Raw genomic sequence first — 18,193 nt, 5'->3', positions numbered from 1 at the left:
GCAGAGCAGATGAACACTGCTGGTGTGAACTGTCGAAGGTGTGTCGCTATGCTTGGCTGCCACCAGGAGCTGCTTCCACGTCTGCTGGGTGTTTTGGCTTATTGTAATCAGGCAGCTGGCAGGGCAGCTCCTGAGGTCGAGGTACAAACGAAGGGGCTGGGGGTCTGCTGGGAGTCATCATTAACTTTGAGCAAGGATGTGTGTGTGTCATTGGAGACTCATCCTGTGCTCTGATCTTCTCCCCTGACCCAGCATCAAAGCCGACACACTGAGCACCACAGGACCAGCCATGGGCCACTGGCAAGAGCGAGAGTTTATGTCCGATGCGCGTAGGCACACACACATTTCAGAAAAGGGCTTACACACATGCACGCAGGGTAATTACACACACATGAGCACCAACGAACGAACAGGCACAGATGTAAGTGTTGAAGCGAAGAGCTAACACATACACATATTTTGCGTTCTCACACAAGTGAGGAAAAAAAATAGCTTATGCTAACATTCCCACACACACTTCGTGATGCGCACACAGTCCCAGAGGTCAGCAGTGCGAGGCAGGAGCATCAATCCATAGCGAGGATATGAGGCAGTAAGACCAGCCCTTTCGACTGTCAAGCCCCATTAGCAAACACAGAGCAGCAGCTGACAGCTTTTCCTCTCAGTGTCCAGCAGAAATCAGTACAGTGATTTTAACACTTTACTAATGACTGTTACGTGTTCCTGACAGACACACGAGCAGAGCCAAGGACTGTGTCAAAGGCTCAGCAGGCCAGGCACTTGTAAAGTCAGTCATATTTCAAGCAATAGTGTGGAAATCAAATCAAAATCAAATCCCCTTTGCCACAAAAACAGTGATTCAGCACACAGCTGGTTCATGAAACCTTCATCATCATCGTCAGATCTGGCCTCTCCGGCCCTTTTCATGGAAGACATTTTGATGTGCACACTTGATAATAATAATATTAGAATAAAATAAATGATGGCTGAATTCTGCTTGGGTTTCAGGGTCCTTCCTTTGTGCATCCTGGCTCACAGTCACACTGTCATGGCTTCTGAGGACAAGGTCATCACTAATGTTTGCTTTTCCTGCTATGACAAGTGAAAATGTCTGCTGTGAAATAGTATATAGTAAATAAAGATGGACGACAGCTGTGCTGTGCTAAATCTTTGTGCTGTTTGGACTAATCTTGGCTCACACATTATCTTTTACAAAGAAAGGCACAGATGACAAAATATGGGATAAGTTACAGGAACCTTGATTTCATTTAACTGTTTGAGCTGGTTGGATGTGACATTTTTGTGACCTACTAAAACACAGCAATAAATGAAAATGAGTACTAAGATTTGGAGCCTTTTATTAGCTTTATAAAGCTTTAATGTAATGTCTATTTTTAGCCACGCCAATAGACATTTGCACCCAGTTAAACACCTTTGAATTCAATTGTTCAACTAATGTATTTTCTTTCACTTTACACTCCTGCAAAGCATTAATACCACTGTCAAAGCAGCATTTTATATTATATGGAGCACTTCCTGAGAGCTTGACAATTTTCTCCTCTTTCACACACACACAGACAAACACACATTCATCAATGGCCTGGATATCCAGCCTGCTCTTCTTCCATTACCTCCCACAGGTTACAGTACATAATGACCTCACTGGACAGGCATCCCCAAGAACAAAGGCCCCATTTGAACCATATAATCACATTTTTCTACAGCCATCATCCTCCATATAATCCTTGAAAAACCATTTGGATTTGTCTACCCATCCAAAACCATGACACACAATGTCAGGCGTACTGTTCCAGGACACACACAAACTCACACATGAGGAAGAATATTTGATTCTTGTTCCCACCGTCCCAAGCTCTATCACCACTGCGCTGCATTCCGCACAAGATGATAAAATGAAGCCCGGACAGACATCTATCTTTTGACATTTTGAGATTTTTAGCTAGTGTCCAACGTGTGTGTGTGTGTGTGTGTGTGTGTGTGTGTGTGTGTGTGTGTGTGTGTGTGTGTGTGTGTGTGTGTGTGTGTGTGTGTCTAACCCAGGGGGTAGGCGGTCAGATAATTTGCTGTAATTGCCCCTCCGCTAACAGATAGATATCCGAAGTATGGCTGCTAGACTGTGCAGTATCAGTGTTTTCCATCAACAGACTGACAGCTGAGTGGTAGCAGTCATCAGCTCTCTGCTGAGTCTCCAGTTGGCCTCCAGGTAGTTGGATGTGTCATACCTGTGTGTCAATAGGAGATTTTATTCCATCTCTTCAAGCGCTATTACTTAGGATTAAGATGTGGTTCCACTGCAGGGGGCATTTAAGCAAGCTGGAGGATTTCTGTTTTTGTTATGGCCCATTTCCAACACAGCAGTGGATTGTACCATGAGGTAAAATAAAGTACCACAAGGTTAGGTAAGGTAAGGTGTAGAGTAACCAACTAGTGTTAAGTAGCCTAGCATAACGTAGTGTAATATCTCATAGCATAATGTAGCATAACGTAGCTTAACATGTTCCCATTGTGAGAAGATTGGCTTTTACTGGTGCTGTTGCCGTCTGCACAGGTTGGCAAGAAGCTGATGTGACTGTTTTGGCTCTGCTCAGTCTAAATCACAGGCAGTAAGTTAGGTATGTCATCAACAAAGTCTACTACAACAAACACAAAGAATGAACAAAACCATTGAAATGTGCAAACAACAGCATTCTGGCCCTGTCAAGCATCTTGGGCAGAAGAATGTGTGTAAAACATGAAAAGGTGTACCAAAGCATATCAAAGCATTTAGCACAATCAGGAAAGCGCCACAGAACAAATCAGTACCAGGAAAATACTTCAAAAGTGAAATAAGATTATACAAACATCAAGATCTACAACAAGCACTGCAGAGAAAACCCACAGAGAAAAGTGATCTGATGCAATGTTTTGGATACAGTCGTCTTGTATTTACGAAGCGTCCTGGTTTATGAAAAACAATGGAAATGCAAAATGCACCAAATACTCAAATGCTGAAAAATCACAAACTTTTAAAGTTTAGGCTTTGGAAAGTCTCCGCTCATGATTTGTTACATTTTTCCAACTGAAGGCTTTTTAAAAAAGGCTTTGTTTTTGTAAGAAATGCTATTCGGGCTTAGTGGTTTAAATAAAGATTGAAATTAAGATAAGATTTGAGTTGAGGTTCAGCGCTTGAGTTATGAGTCAGGGACGCAATTCACCAAAGCGATTTTGCAAGCATTGCTGCCACATCTTCACGGCAGCGTTATGTTTCACAAAGGACTGCTTCCTGCAAGTTGCAAGTCCTGCAGGGTTCTTGCATACTAATGCTTGAGCTGCATATATGGCATTAGTTTCGTGCTTTAATTAGGTGAGACCCAAGTTTGGAGATAAGGATGAGGGACCTCATTGGGTAAACAAGACAGACATGTGTGTGTGCATTCAACCTTTACACCCATGTCTAATATCAATCTTTCAGCATCATTTGTGTCTGTTCGAACACTTCCAGCTTGAAATGGCCACAGAGAAAAGCTCATTGACATTAATAGCCAGTTGCAATTTCCCCAAAAGCCCCTGTAAAAACAAGCACTCGTTTCATTGGACATCACCTCGAGCCAGTGGGCTGTCAACAAAAGACGGTGCAACATCTTTTTCACATTTACAAGGAAATTCCATAAAATCAGGAAACAAATGACTTGGAAAAGAAGTGCAGAAAATATTTCTTTGCACTTTATGGGGATGTGAATAAAAATGTAATCCTACAGCAGAGCAGCTGTCACAACAGCCGCTGGTCAGACCGACGACGGCGGCCCACACCTCACTTCAGCACAGATCAGTGGTCCTCACACAATGGATCCAGGTGACTTCTCAAATCCTCAAACACTACACAAGATGGCACAAATCAAAGTTCAGTAAAAAGCCACCTAATTACGGTGAGGAGTCCATGTAATTTGTTACTTCTGCTTTCTCAATCTTTCTGCCATTTTGGTCACAACATGACTTTAACTTTCAAAAATCAGACACCTGAATGGACTTGTGCTGCTTGTTGGGATAAAAGTACAAGATTCCTGCTGCTGGTTTGGTGCGTGAGTCCGTCCTATTCCCTCTCTAACATCTTGTTCTCTTTGGAGGCCGATTTGGCAGAAACACTTCTGGCTGTTTCGTTTAGACACGAGCAAGAAAATAAACGCAACCGAGTGCTGCGGTCATAAATAAAAGCCATGACACAAACACTTCACTTTCTAATGTATGTGACTAACAACAATAACAACAACAAGCCTAAACCAGGATCATTAATCTGGCAATGCGCTGCACACTAAAAGAAACGTTGTTTAGAGTTGGTCATATTGTCAGGGTTTGCTGGCCCTCGATTGCCATGGGATACAGGGGAAAAACACTTGCGTGGCCGGCAGAGGAGGGTTCGTCACAAAACAGAAGCTGCTGCAAATCTATCAGCGACGCATGACAATAAAAGGGGTTTTTGACTGTTGCTTGGTCACAACATGAAATCTCCAAATGCAGGATGACAGGCGGGCCTGTGATGATTTTACGAAGAAGCCATTAAAGTCAGTATTTATTGGGGAAGTCGGTGACCATGACATACAGGGGTCTGATCATTTCAAAAAGGAAACTTCCTGCGTGATTCTCTTGGTGTTCGGCTCCATTTCTTCTGCAATTTATACGGCAGGGGACAGCAACTTGCTGCTTTCCTCTCGGGTCGTGACCGCAGAGCCTCTCAGGAACGGCTCCCTCGGCAGCTTTAGGGATTCGCCACCGTTCAGAGCTAAGTGAATATTCCGTAAACAGAGATGTACTCCCATGGTTTTTGAGCAAAACAAAACATTTCTGTGGGTTCAGGCCTCATTTTATTTATGCTGTGTCAATACCGGGATGATGGTTGTTGAGAATTGGCTTTGATTTGCCTGTCAGGCATTGTGGGAAACCATCTGAAGGCCAATCACACAGGCATGTGTCTATGTGTGTGGTAGCATTCATAGTTACACTATGTTGGCTGCTTATTCATTATGTTCAGGTTGCTTTATGGGTAGTTGTTTGCCTGTGTGTGTGTGCCTGTGTTCGATGGCATGTATTTGTGTGTCTCCTCTGTCTGTGTGCTTCTACTGCACAGGCAGTAAAGAGGCCTGCTATAGTGATCTGGGGTTAATGTCTGCTTTTGGGCAGCAGGTGTGCATGTGTGCGAGTGTGCGCGTATGCATGTGTGTCTGAGCTGAGGCCGGTCTGGTCCCAGATTTAGAGGAGGAAGCCGGTGTCAGGGCCAGGAGATGGATCTCTCCTGAGGGATCCGATAAATAAGGAAAAAATATCTTTGAAAAAGGGAAACGCAGCTGTTTCCAAAGGAGAAGTCAAAATATTGGTGGCGTTGCATTCCAGAGCCACAAGGTAGAAGGCCGGCTCACTCTGTGATGCTGTTTGGTACTCCATTTTCCCTCCCTCTCACTACAAACACTTTCTCTTCCCTCTCTTCCTCCCCACACACCCCCCCCCCCCCCACCCCCCCACCACTATATCTCCCTATCCTCACCTCTCTGTCTGCCTTTCTTTCCCCTCCCCTCGCTCCGTCATGAAGACAGTCGAGCCTCGGTGCGATTCCCTTTGGAAAGTCCATGGTGACCACAAGGCATTTCAGCGGCTTAGAGGCAGAGCATATGATCCACTGATAAATCAGTCTGGGCCAGCTTCAATCTCCCCCCTGGGCTGACTTACATGTAAGACCTACTGCTTGTTTTACACGCAGGCACAGCTCCAAAAACAGCGACAGTAACTGGATACCTGTATATTCAAAAAGCAGGTGGGCTTTGAGACAAATCAGGAGAAAAGTAATCAGTGTTTCTAATAATACATCTGTCACAATGTCAACACTTTATCGGTGAGATGAAAGTGTGGAGAACTTTGGCTTTCTCCCTGCTATTTGATTTTTTGCTGAAAGCCAAAAATGCTCATCCAGACTGCCTTTCAGAATTATGTGTTACCTCAGATTGGGGGCCCCACCTGTTTTTTTAAACACTTTTCTCTAAATGTACAATGCAGTGCACTCAACATGAGGTCAGACCTGCATATTTTTAAAGCCTACTGTAAAAAATTCTTTAAAAATAGATGGGAAAAGTTGCAGAAATGGTAAAAACCACATTCATTAAAGTGTGTTAATCTACTTGATTATGTTTTGCTACTTGATTGTAATTTTTTGTTTGTATTTTGGGGCGTAATTATAGATTTGATCCTGTTTACATCTTGTGTTAATACACTCATCTGTCATAAACAAACAGTGAACAGTGACTGATGTGAGAAGATAATTCTGGGTCCTTTCAATTTGATTCGGATCCAGATGATCAGTAAACAAACCGGCAGCTTAGCCAGATGTTCTCAATCACACAATTTGGAGGTGAAACAGAAATTGGGCACATCCAAAATATCGGTGATGATCCTTCCTTGCCCATGCAACTACGGTAAGCACGGTGGAACAAAATGAAAACACAAAGAAGGTTTGTTTAACATGATGGTTATTTCCAAACTTATGAAGGTCTGATCACCTGTCATATCTTTTTAATGATGTTCCCTGATCTCAGAAATCAACTCAGTGACTGCAGACTTATTATTCCAGACAGAAATTCTGGCCAGAACTACAAAAATAAGACCCAACTTGTAATAAACTGGCATTAACATGAAACAAGAATCTGAACTTTTAAACACTCAGTCTGATAAGGTATCCAGGAGACTGGCTGCTCGGAGGTGTGGAAAGTGTCCGTGCAGGAGGAAGGACTGGGCAGAGTTTCCCCTGCACATCCTTAGTGATAAGATCCTTTTATCCAGAAGCCCTCACGGCACTGGGAGTGGATACATTTTTCTTATGCGTGGCCTCGATGGGAGTCAAACCCCTAACCTCCGGACATGTTAGTGTGCCGCTGCACCCACTGAGATAAAAATAAGACCATCTTTCTTCGTATTTCTTTCTCACCTGTTGTCTGCCTTTCTTTTCTATATTTGCAGTTTCTCTCAAAGCTCTGTTTTCAAGTGAAAAAAAAACTGAGCAAGTAAAAAAAACAGTGATAAAAGTGATGAATCTCCACGTGTTTGCTTAACCATAGCATCTTATGATTTTAACATTGCACGCTCATTATCCACTGATGAAACCACAGCATATACATGTCTTGCCTCACTTCCTCCTCTGTTCTCTTTCTCTCATCTCTCTCTCTTCCTCCCTCCATCCCTCCCGTCTCCGACTGTTTTCCTGTCAGTATCATGTTTGGAAAGTCAGCCCGCGGGTCAGCATAGGGCTCGTAAATTTGTCAGCGGCAGCGCGGTTGAAAGGGAGGCTACTTGCTCCGGAGGGTAAGGAGCATCTGCGCTCACATGGGGCCTTTTTCTCACTGTGGACCCACGGTTGTTGTTTCAGGCACGTCCTCTTTAGAGAGACGACCAGCCTGGGAACATGCGAGGGGCCGCGGGGTGCAGCTTTCTCTGTGGCACCAGTGTTTGATGAGGACTTCTTTTATAACAAGGTCTTGTTGTCTAACAAGTACACACACAGTAAATACGCTCCAATTATGAGTCCAGACACACACAAACCAGGTCACAAGTCTGCGTACTTGTAAGGACTTCATGTGAATGAGTGACGACATTCATTCTCTAACCCTTGACCCTGACCTTTAAGGAAAACTCCACCCGAATACACTCATCACTGTCAAATAAATTTCCATTGCTGATCTACCTTAAGTTTCAGGGTCCACTGTCTTTTTATTGTGGTGTATTTCCTAATTTGTAAGGCTAACTGGCCAAAGACACTTCAGTTCCAGCACAGGTGCAATAGATTTAGATATTTGCTGACAGCTAAAATAGTCTGGAAAAAAACACTGGACCAGAGTGCAGCGCAGCCACAAGACACCTCGCATTTGACACCCACAGAAAATACTTTTGCTCTCTTTTTCTAACCAACATCCAAACATCTGACTCAGTGCAACAGATTCACATCTGTGCAAAAGGCTGTCGCGAGGCATTTGGAAAATGGAGAAGATAACCACATAGATGAAAACAAGCTGGTTCTGGGGAAAAGGGTTCATCAACAAAACTCATTTACAAGAGTTCAACACAAGGTAACTCCTGGAAGGAATGGACCACCACTAACAGGTGACATGCAACAGCATCCACAGGTTACATTTTCCTCTGAATATATCTATTATATGTCCAAACTTAAAGCCATGTCCTGATGCAAATGACAGCAAAAGATCAAACCATGACATGCCAGCAACTCTGCAATGCAGCAGCGCTTTGAGCAGAATGCTAAAGTCAGCATGCTAATGTGCTGCTGTGAAGCGCCCAAAGCACTGAGCAAATATTAATCCTAACCTGATCCTGGCACTAGATGAAATAATGAATGTTGATTGATTCTGAGGGCGGGATCCTTCAAACAGTAGACATTTCACTAAAAGCTTAACATGTCAACTTCACAGTGACGCAAAGAGTCAGCAGTCAAAGTTGACAGGATTCAACCTCTGGGAACCACAAATGTTTGAGTAAAATGTCCTGGCAATCCATCCAATAGTTGGATTGCCTAGAGATTTCTCAGTCTGGTGGACAGATCGACCGGCGTGCTTCTAAAAAGGTTAAAAAAAAGGATTTCCATCATGTTCTTACTTGTTCTCGCACCATAAAATATCTTCATGTTGCACTCATATAAACACAAAGACATTTGTGTACACATAAAAGTGTATATGCAGCTCCTAGAGCAAACACACACTCACACCCTCCTTCCACTGCTCCTTCAAGGTCACCAAAGGCTTTAAATCACCTTTCACATGTCCCAGAGTTTCTCAGCCCTCCAGCATCCTCTGGGTGTGCCTCTTTTCTTTCCTTTCTTCCCCTCCTTTCTCTCTCTTCCTCTGCTCTTTTTAGTTACTAGTAATAAATCCCTGCAGGTTTCCCGGTGGCTTCACAGAAGAATGTGACAGCAGGAATGTTTACTGTGACATTTACGCCATTCCTGTCGGCCGTGGTCATCTCCATTACCAGAACGAACCTCTCCGGCAGAGCAAACGAAGGGCTCATTATGATAATGGATGGAGTTTACTGGGCACACAAGGACACGCCGATTCGGAGTTCAGCGGTTCACAGGTTCACAACCTTTTTGAACACTGGGTGGACCAGAAATTCCAAGACAAGACATGCACCTTCGCTTAAGTCCTGTACTGTAATGTAACATCAAACACATTACCATACAGATCTATATGTTAATGAATGAGTCCTTTGAAGAGGGACAATGTGCCTAAGCTGACAGAACTCCTAAAACTGCTAAAATAACAGCAGTGAAGTAAGTACCTAGAAACCGGAGAAACAAAAGGTCAGAAAAGGAAGCGATAAGTGTTCCTGTTTAAGGGATTGAAGCACGTGGTGGTTCCCAAAGAGTTTTCTGCCAGGGCCTGAGGAAACAAGGTCTATTTACTTACTATAACAACTGGCAAGTATGAGCCATCATGTCACTAATCTAAATTCTCAGCTATGCGTCATTCATATTTTCTTTAAAAACAGAAGATGAATGTCAGCTTCGAGCAGATGTGTGTGGTGATTTCCATCTGTTTCGCATCAAAATAACAGCTGCACGTTGATGCAGTTTGCACCAGTGCCACCTACGGCATCCACACGCTTCTCTGTCCTGTAGCATCGTCTGTTTCACTCTTACACGCCAAACCTCATTGCATCGACCGAAACACAAAACACAGGCAGCAGGTGTTTGGAACTTCCAACAGAATGGATTTTTGTGGTTTTGGTTGCATTTGTAAAAATGGCAGAAACAGAGGGGAAATACAGGGATCAAAACAAAGACGCACATTTGTTTGCATCTTTGCTTATTTCACATATACAAACGTCATATATACAAACCGAGCCTCGCACAAGCGCGCACACACTAATTCCAGGTTAATGATCTCCTGTGCATGGCCTCCTCATAGACAGTTAAACACGAGACAAAGGCTGACAGTTTTACAGCACTTTTAGCAGGAAAGAGGGATGCGGCAGTAAAAACACACACACATACACACACACTTGTTCTTTGTTTTCAGCACATACCCACACCCTCGGACTGATAGAAGGGGTTACAACAATAACTCAACATGTCAGATATAACTGTTCACAAAAGGAGAGAACACAGGGAAAAGTCAAGATATATATGAATATTTTTGGATTTTTTACATTTTGTGTCAGATTCAATATTTTTAAATGTTGCTTTTTCATGCCAGAATTCTTCTCTTTTGTGGCTGGAAAAGCCTTAAAAACTGCATTTGGACCACCAGACTCTCCGGTGAAACCCCTGCTATAATCAATATGTTTAATACAGGGCCAATAGCTTAATATATCATGTGCTGTCTGTTTGTATGAGTTCCTGAAGGAGGCCATCATGTGAACCTGTTTCTGATTAGGTGCTTGTTGCACAGCTTGTGGTCAGGGCCCCCTCTGAGGTCTGATTTGAGAAATCAAATATGAAATACAGTGATAATTTGAAACGTGGCAAAGACACAAAGAAAGATAAATGTCGAGATGGACGGATATGGAGCAAACAACAGATGAGTGAGAGGACAGTGATGCATGGCAGAACAAATAGTGCAAATTCCTCCATGCCTGCACCCAGAGGTGATAAATGGGAGCAGCGGGCCCTAATCAGATGTTCCGCCAGGGTTATCGGCTTTGTTCGATAGATCGTTACCAGCCGCGAGTGTGCCTCACTTCACCCCCTTATCTCGTCACACTCCTCCATCCCACGGCACTATCACTTTGAACTGGAATGTCCGATGAAGACGTGAGACTGGACGGGAGATGAAATGAAGACGGAGAGAGAAAATAAGGCAAGAGGTGTAATCTCTTCACTTCGCCCCGATCTCTGCTGCCATCTCGTCAAGTCAGAGTTATGGCGTGAGGGGGAGAGATATCATCAGGGTGGGTGGGCGTGGGGGGAGAGGGGTGTTAAGAGCAGGGTGTGTGACAGGGATGACTTCAAGTGTAAATGGAATGCTCTCTTATAAATGGTTATCTGCTGACCTTAGGGTCGTCCAGCTCTGTGTGAGTGTGCACACCTCCATCTATGTATCCACCCACAGCAAGAGGTTATCTGCTTCGATTCCTCCACCGACTGAAGACAATACTGTCAGGAGACATGCACGCACTTATGCACGCTGCACGGTCTGTGGTAAAAACGTAGATGGACAACAGAGCTGTCCTGCAACACCTCGTCTTTTACGACAGACATGAAGCTGGACTGGAAAAGACATAATCCGGTTAACCGGAGATGTTTCCCCCATCAACCCTGTTTGTTTCTTGAGGCAGCTGCATGTTTTGCCAGAGAGCTTGACAACCAATACAATCCAAACATGAGAAAAAGGAAGCATTTTAAAACACTGTAACTCAATAAGCAGAATTATTTGTATATCTTGGGCCATTCTTGATCATCACTGCAAGTTCAAGCGAGCTTGTAGCGGCAGTGAAATATCTGATACTGTAAACAAATGAAAACAAACACAGAGGTTTGCAGTTTGTTAATGTAACTTTTCTCACCATTGCAGGAAGGTTTCAACTGCCAAGTTTATATCTCAGAAAATATCCTTTATTCCGCTGCAGCATATCTTGAATTCCTTGCTTAACTTCTGGCTAATACTGTTTACGGTACGCTCAAAGTTGAGGTGAAGTGACGGGTGGTCTTGTGTTCTGTTCTGGTCTCTGCGGCTTTGCAGGAAGTGTTTCAAGACGGTTTAGTGAAAAATTTCCAAAGCTCCCTTCTGCATCAAACAATTGACTCTTTGATCGAAGCCAGCTAATGATTTGATCATGCTGGGGCTTTGGGACACGTTTCACTGCAAGGGAAGTGGCTTACCTGGGCTTAGGCACTGAGAAATGCAGCCAGGCATCATAAGACAAGGAAAACAGCCGTTTAATAAGGGCAGTTCATTTCAGAATAAGCCCAGGGCTGTCTGGACCCGGCTAATCTCCTGAAAACCCACTTCTTAAGGCTTCTGGCTTGTTTGCCTTTAAAGTGTGGGAGGTAGGCTGGTAGAAAGCTTGGCTGTTGACTTAGGTAAGAGAGGCAGTGACAGCTCAGCTACAGCCATGCAACGAGTTGTGCAGAGACGGAGAGGAGAAAGGAGAAGAGAAGGAGGGTAGTCATGAGAGACAAGTGCACAAAAGCATTAAATCATGTTAGAATATTGGTGTGATTCAACTTTCCAGAAACTGGAATGGCCTTAAAAGGGACCACAATAACTTAAGACTGCATCCACACAAAGCCACTACACATCTTGAGTGGACTGCTGTCCAATATCAGCCGACAACTGAAGTGACCCTGAAACTATGCTGACATTAGCTACCATTCTCCCTGTCACATAAAGCATCTCTGATCAGTCCAACACCTGAATGATCCATATGGCTGACAGAACAGTGTGAGAGGCTGAACCTCAATCCAGCCAAGTTAAACAGTTTGGGTGCAATAAAAGGTGTAATAAAACTATCACCTGGACTGGAGTAGCACCAACCCTAATTTTAGCATGTAGCCATGGAAAACTGGGACACACGCAAACAGATTTGTGATCTGGTGAGAGATACATACAGCACGTGTGGCTCAGTGGGAACAAAAGTTTGGAAAAAGACATCTGGATTTTACCTGATGATGAAACACTTTGAATAGAAAACTGTTCACCGACTAAAAGGAAGGCAGAGTCAAGCTCACCCGTCAATCACTGAGTTTAAAACAGTAGGAAAAGAAAAACAAGATTGACTCTAAAGTCTTGGATGGATTTGCCTGGATTATTATGGGACCTTCCCTCTGGTAAGACCCAGCAGACAAACAGTAAAGGATGGGAGAGCAAACAAGCATTGGGAGCTTTGGGCTGCACTCTGAGCCAAGCCAAGCTTAGAGAGGCCTCCACACCTGTCCGTCTGGCTGGCACGGGACAGCAACGGCGAGGCAAGCTCATCACAGCTAAATGCAGATGACACAGGAACAACATTTGGAGTTCATGTTCCGTGACCCGTGAAACCAAAGCCATTTCTGTGCATCCCTGACTCACGATATCCACGAGGTAGCAGCTCAACCACAAAAACCAAACCTGTTCGGAATAGCAAATTTTCCCCCGTGGGCTATTATAGCCCTCACATGGTGGCTGCGGATATTTGTTTAACAATATGTCACCCGTCATTAATTGAGAATTGACCTCTTGTATTTGTTTTCCACTGGGATGCACCTTACCAAGAGCGGTCAGTGTCTTCCCACTCACTCCACAATATATTACCTTGTGAGGGATTTATAGAAGGTCTGTGACCAGAGACCAGCATCTGAAAAGGGCAGGTCATCCTTTTTCCACTAAACGCATCGCAACTGTACTTTAAAACCTCACATAGGGTCTTCTCAGAGGAACATACTACAGCTAAGTACATATATGTGTCTGCTCATGTAAGATTATCTGTTACCTCTGACAAATAAAAAGGTAAAATCATTTGAATTCATGTTCAAAGAAAGTCTGCATGTTTAAGCCACAAAGAAAAAAACATCTGTTATCTTTACGAACCTGCTTGTAAACAACTGCATGGCTCTACTAGAGGTCTAACACTCCTTGAACTATGAATGTAACCATTACCCGAGGACCCTGCTGGGCATTAGGACAGGTTTGGAGCTGCAGCGTGTCACACAGCATGAGTCATTCTGCACACAGTGTCACTTCACTAGACCTCAGTGGAAAGCAGGACGTCCGCAAGGCAAACAGTGATGAACGTGCTATTCTAGGAATGAAGATGAAAAGGGAGCTGGAAAATATGCTTCTGGTCCACCAATTTGAAGTTTTCCACCACTTGGTTGGCTTTTTTTTTTAATGGGTCATTCTGAACAAGTGATGAAAGCTAAGGAGAATGGATGACTGAACAAGAGGTCTTCATGAATCATGGGGGGGGGGGGGGGGTGCAGAGAGTGCACTTGAGACTGGATGTAACAGGGGCTCTTAAATCTACCCGAGCCCCAAGAGAGTGCCCTCAGAAAATGAGCTCTCTTTCTGCTACTGCCGCAGCTGGCTGTGAAAGACATCAGCTCAGGATGACGCTTAAATCACTGTCATCTTCTTATTTGGTCACTTTAAAGTCCGAGGTTCTTACATCCACACGCGGGGAAGATCTGCTAATGCAAAAAGGTGAATCCAGTTTTAAATCAGTGCATTGTTCTTCGCCTTGATTTGGTTTCACACACAGGGATTACGTGGTGAAGGTGCCTTTTAATGAGCGAGTCTGCTTCGGCCTCTGTCTGTTAATCCTGCTCTATATTTTTCAAATCGTTCCTGACAGATTGTTTGGCTTCCCCTCTTTTCTTCCTTTCATTTATCTTGATTCTAATTTGTAGTTTTACTTTGGCCACACGTGATATCCAGATTTTTAGGCCGCTTTTGAAACAAAAAGGACCACCCAGAAGAGCTTCAGCCCACTTTCTACTATAGCTTTCTAAGTCACTCCATACAAACCGCTCCAATCGAGCAAAAAGACACATTAAAAACCAATCGGATGGCGATGACACACGGTAGTCGTGCAAGGCCTTATTTGCAAAGCAGATGGAAAGCCTTGGCCTGTCCAACATTAATTACAATCACATTCAGGGAGGAAGCTGTCCCTCCTCCAGGGCGGTTAGGACTCTGTGTACGGCTGGAGGAGATGGCAACCTAATCCTCCGGTCACCGCAGAAATCTGAGGGAATCGTCAAAAGATGCACAGGACGCGATTAATCAAAGTGGAGAGCCAGATGTGCAACAACACAGGAGTATAAACCCAAACTTACACAGCACAGGAATACCAAAACCACAGACACACAAACACCACGCCGCCACCATCACACTCCCACACAGAAGCCAAGTGAGGGGCTTCGATATATGATACCAAAACGACGGCCTCCTCCTGTCTGAAGATCTGGTTTTCATCACTGCATGTTGCAACACCCAGACTCACAGGACCAATAAGTAGAGAAACATTTGCTTTTTCTAACCCCGACCTTAATTCTCCTCTTCATGTGTGGCACTGGGTGACTGCTAAATGCTTTGCAAAAGGTGAGGGCTGAAATATTTGAAGAACTTCCTGTTTCACGAGAAGCTAAAAAACACGAGACTGCATTCTTCAGCAGTGATACATTCCCACTGCTCTCCCGGCTGGATCACGACAATGCCCTTCGCTCCCAAGGAGGATGACAATCAGTCTGGATTTAAGCCTCCTCGTCCACCAGCGTCTGACTGTGGCAGCGCCTGTTTATCTTCAGCCGCTCTGTTTAGAGTCTCCCAGTAAACACTGGAGCTGCTAATGGAAGGAAGGCCTTTTCGCTTTTATGTTCCAAACTCGTTGTGATTAAAGTGTCCCTCTTTATCGTCACCGGAGCTAATTAAAGGCAAATCCGCTTGGGTAACACAAACAATGCGACGCAATTTACGCACAGAAACCGCAAATCGCTGCTCTGGAGGTCAACGGCAGGAATAGCCCTTTATATACAAATACCAGCGGTGGTGGTTGATGGTTTGTAAGTCTATTTTTCCCGCGAAGACATAAATCATGCAGGAGATTGCACAGCAGGACTGACCACAGAATTTCGTTCTTACAAATGAGCGGAGGAGGGCCAATCTACCCGGAGAGGGGACGCGTAACAATAAATTACGCCGAAACAATACATACCTCATCAGCTTTTGTAAACCAGAGGAGGCGAGGGACTATCGGGCCTCTGTGTGGTTCACACAGTGCGATAGTTCACGATCCATTGCTGACTACCACTACTACTACTGTGTGCGTAATTGTGCTAGTGTCCTGTACACAGCGGAAATAAAAATGTGGGTCAACTATGAGCTCCGGGTTTCCAATATTAAAAACAATAAAAAATATTTTAGGATGAGCCCAATTAATGCTTCATCTGTAAACATCATGCGGATCCCCATACATTTGCATGTTCTTCCCAGCTTGAACCTTGCTTGTGCCAAACACCTGTTTCACCCTTAATTCAGTCTCGCAATGAGAGATTCGACTCGTCGATCCAACAAAACCATTTCACAAGAGCGCAATTACGCACGAAACAATCCCCGATCAAATTAACTAATTTCAAACCTTACCTAGATTAACGAAGCTCATCACCATGTCTGCGTCATTTAGAAAGGCAGTTTCTTGGTATGTGGCCAGAGGCGGACTCTGGGTCGTCCGCATGGTCTGATAGCGGTCCAGCATGCCCTCCACTTGGCTTTTCTCCTCGCTCGATATGGTGTTGTATAAGTCCAACATGAAAAGAGGAGCGGAGTTGTACTTTCCGTGCGACAGATGCGGTCTCGGTCTGTGCGGCAGCCCGAGGATGGTCAGGATCTCCTTCTGCATCTCCCTCTTCTCGTGCGTCCGCAGCCGCCGGTGGATGAAACCCGGGTGCACTTCGTTGTTTCCATCCAGTGAATAATTACTCCCCGCGACCAGGAACATGCAATAATAAGCGCTCCACCACAATCCGACTAAGGCAAGCCAGCAGCTGGTCATGGTGTTGTCCCGCTGTGCTCTCCGGAGTCCCAAGTGTGTCTGGCTTGGAGCTTTAGTCGCCTATCCCAATGTAAAATGTGCGTAATGGTAACCAAAGTCCGCCCGAGCGCGCTGTTATCTGTCGCAGCCGCAGATCAAAAGCCAGGAAAGGCTCGTGTATCAAGCCATATGAAATACTTCCTAAAGAGAAATGCGCAAAATAGTGTCGGCCCTGCTCTCATTTCTGATTCCCGTAGCGCGCTGTGCTGCTTCAGGATAAAGTGCACCATGTGAAACTTTATTCTGAGCGCTCCGGTAAGTCGGTCAAAAGACGCCGTTTGATACGAAGTCCGCCAATAAAAGAGCAACAAGTCCCCTGAAAGAAGCCATTTTAACTAAGCGGATGTGTTTGCTCTCCAAAATATAAGATTTTCCAACGATGCGCACTGACAAAAGCCGCCCTTCAACGGTAGAAGTGGGCTCAGTGACGGTCACCTACTTCTTACAGGCTGTGTGTGTGAGTCTAACAGGAATCCGCAGGTTGCAGTCCATAATATGCGTGCGCGTGTGTGTACGTGTGTGTGAGAGTCTGTGTGTATGCGTGTTCTGAAACCGCCCACTCCGTGCGCACTTAGCCAGAGGTGGAGCTCTTCAGGCTACAAGGACAACTCTAACATCATATTTCCATATTTTGCTCGCTGCAGAGTAACAGCCTGTCCATTCTCATAAAAACGTAAAGTTAGTCTACTTTACATTTATGTTCCTCATAATGTTCCTGTGGCGTTTTTACAGCCTCTGATACGACGACTTCATCATAATCCTACTTTTTTATATTTTTTGTTGGACTTTTGTATGTCACTGCTCGTGCTGGGGTGTAGCCTCACACCGGTCAGTTTTGTGCAGCAGTTTCAGCTGCAACAGCCTGTTTCAGACGGTTTGGATTGCTGCGCTCTCCACTCGAAGCTGGAAACGTGCGCACTTTCATGAAATCGTCAGATGTGTTGTAATGAAGCACGCGCTCCATCTTGACACATCCAGAATCAAGGTGCGCTTCAATTCATTCCGCTTGAGCCGAATGAATGTTGCCCAGTTGAGGCACGACCCCTGACGATGGAGTGAGAAACAGCAGCAATGACGCGCAGCACCCGCGGAGAAGCGATCTGATCTCCTTCAAACACCGCGGAAATAAACGCACTGAAGTGCTCTGATCAACTGAATAACATTTAAACTTTAAACCGGTTTCATGATGGGGCTGCACCGCCCACTCACCACCCTCCCTTTCAGTGCAAACCATGAACCTCCAAATGTGGTGATTTTGAATATTTTGAATATTATTAGTATTTTTTTGTATAAACTTTGAGATTTAAGAGTTAAGTGAAGATGCTGCATTGTTGTACATTACACTACCCAAAAGTACAAAAAGAGCTTAAAATGCGCGCAACTTTAAACAGCAGTAAAATACTACGTACACGTGAACGCAGCTGTAATATTAATACAAAAACATCAGATATTACAGCAAAACACTGACAGGGAACATTTTCATGCAGAATGAAAACTTTAACTTTTGATATTCAAAGTAAATTTTGCTGATAAAACTTCAATTCTTTTACTTAATGCAGGGCTTTTGCTTTTCACAGCATGGTATTAGTACTTTTACTAAAGGATCTGAATATTTCTTTCACCACTGATGCCATATACT

General features: G+C 44.3%; 1 protein-coding gene across 1 annotated transcript in view; it reads right to left on the bottom strand.

Moving 5' to 3' along the window:
* The window catches only part of bmp6 (bone morphogenetic protein 6), a 43,452-nt gene extending 26,433 nt beyond the window's left edge, over positions 1–17,019 (bottom strand). The window contains exon 1 of the mRNA XM_070985805.1: positions 16,107–17,019. Within this exon, the coding sequence (XP_070841906.1) occupies positions 16,107–16,515 (409 nt within the window). The 5' untranslated portion in view covers positions 16,516–17,019. The remainder of the gene's footprint in view (positions 1–16,106) is intronic.
* Positions 17,020–18,193: the final 1,174 nt, after the last annotated feature.

Source organism: Chaetodon trifascialis, chromosome 18, assembly GCF_039877785.1.
Source record: "Chaetodon trifascialis isolate fChaTrf1 chromosome 18, fChaTrf1.hap1, whole genome shotgun sequence".
Taxonomy (NCBI): Eukaryota; Metazoa; Chordata; class Actinopteri; order Chaetodontiformes; family Chaetodontidae; genus Chaetodon; species Chaetodon trifascialis.
The sequence above is the reverse complement of the archived record's forward strand: the minus strand, read 5'-3'. Positions and strand labels throughout refer to the sequence as shown.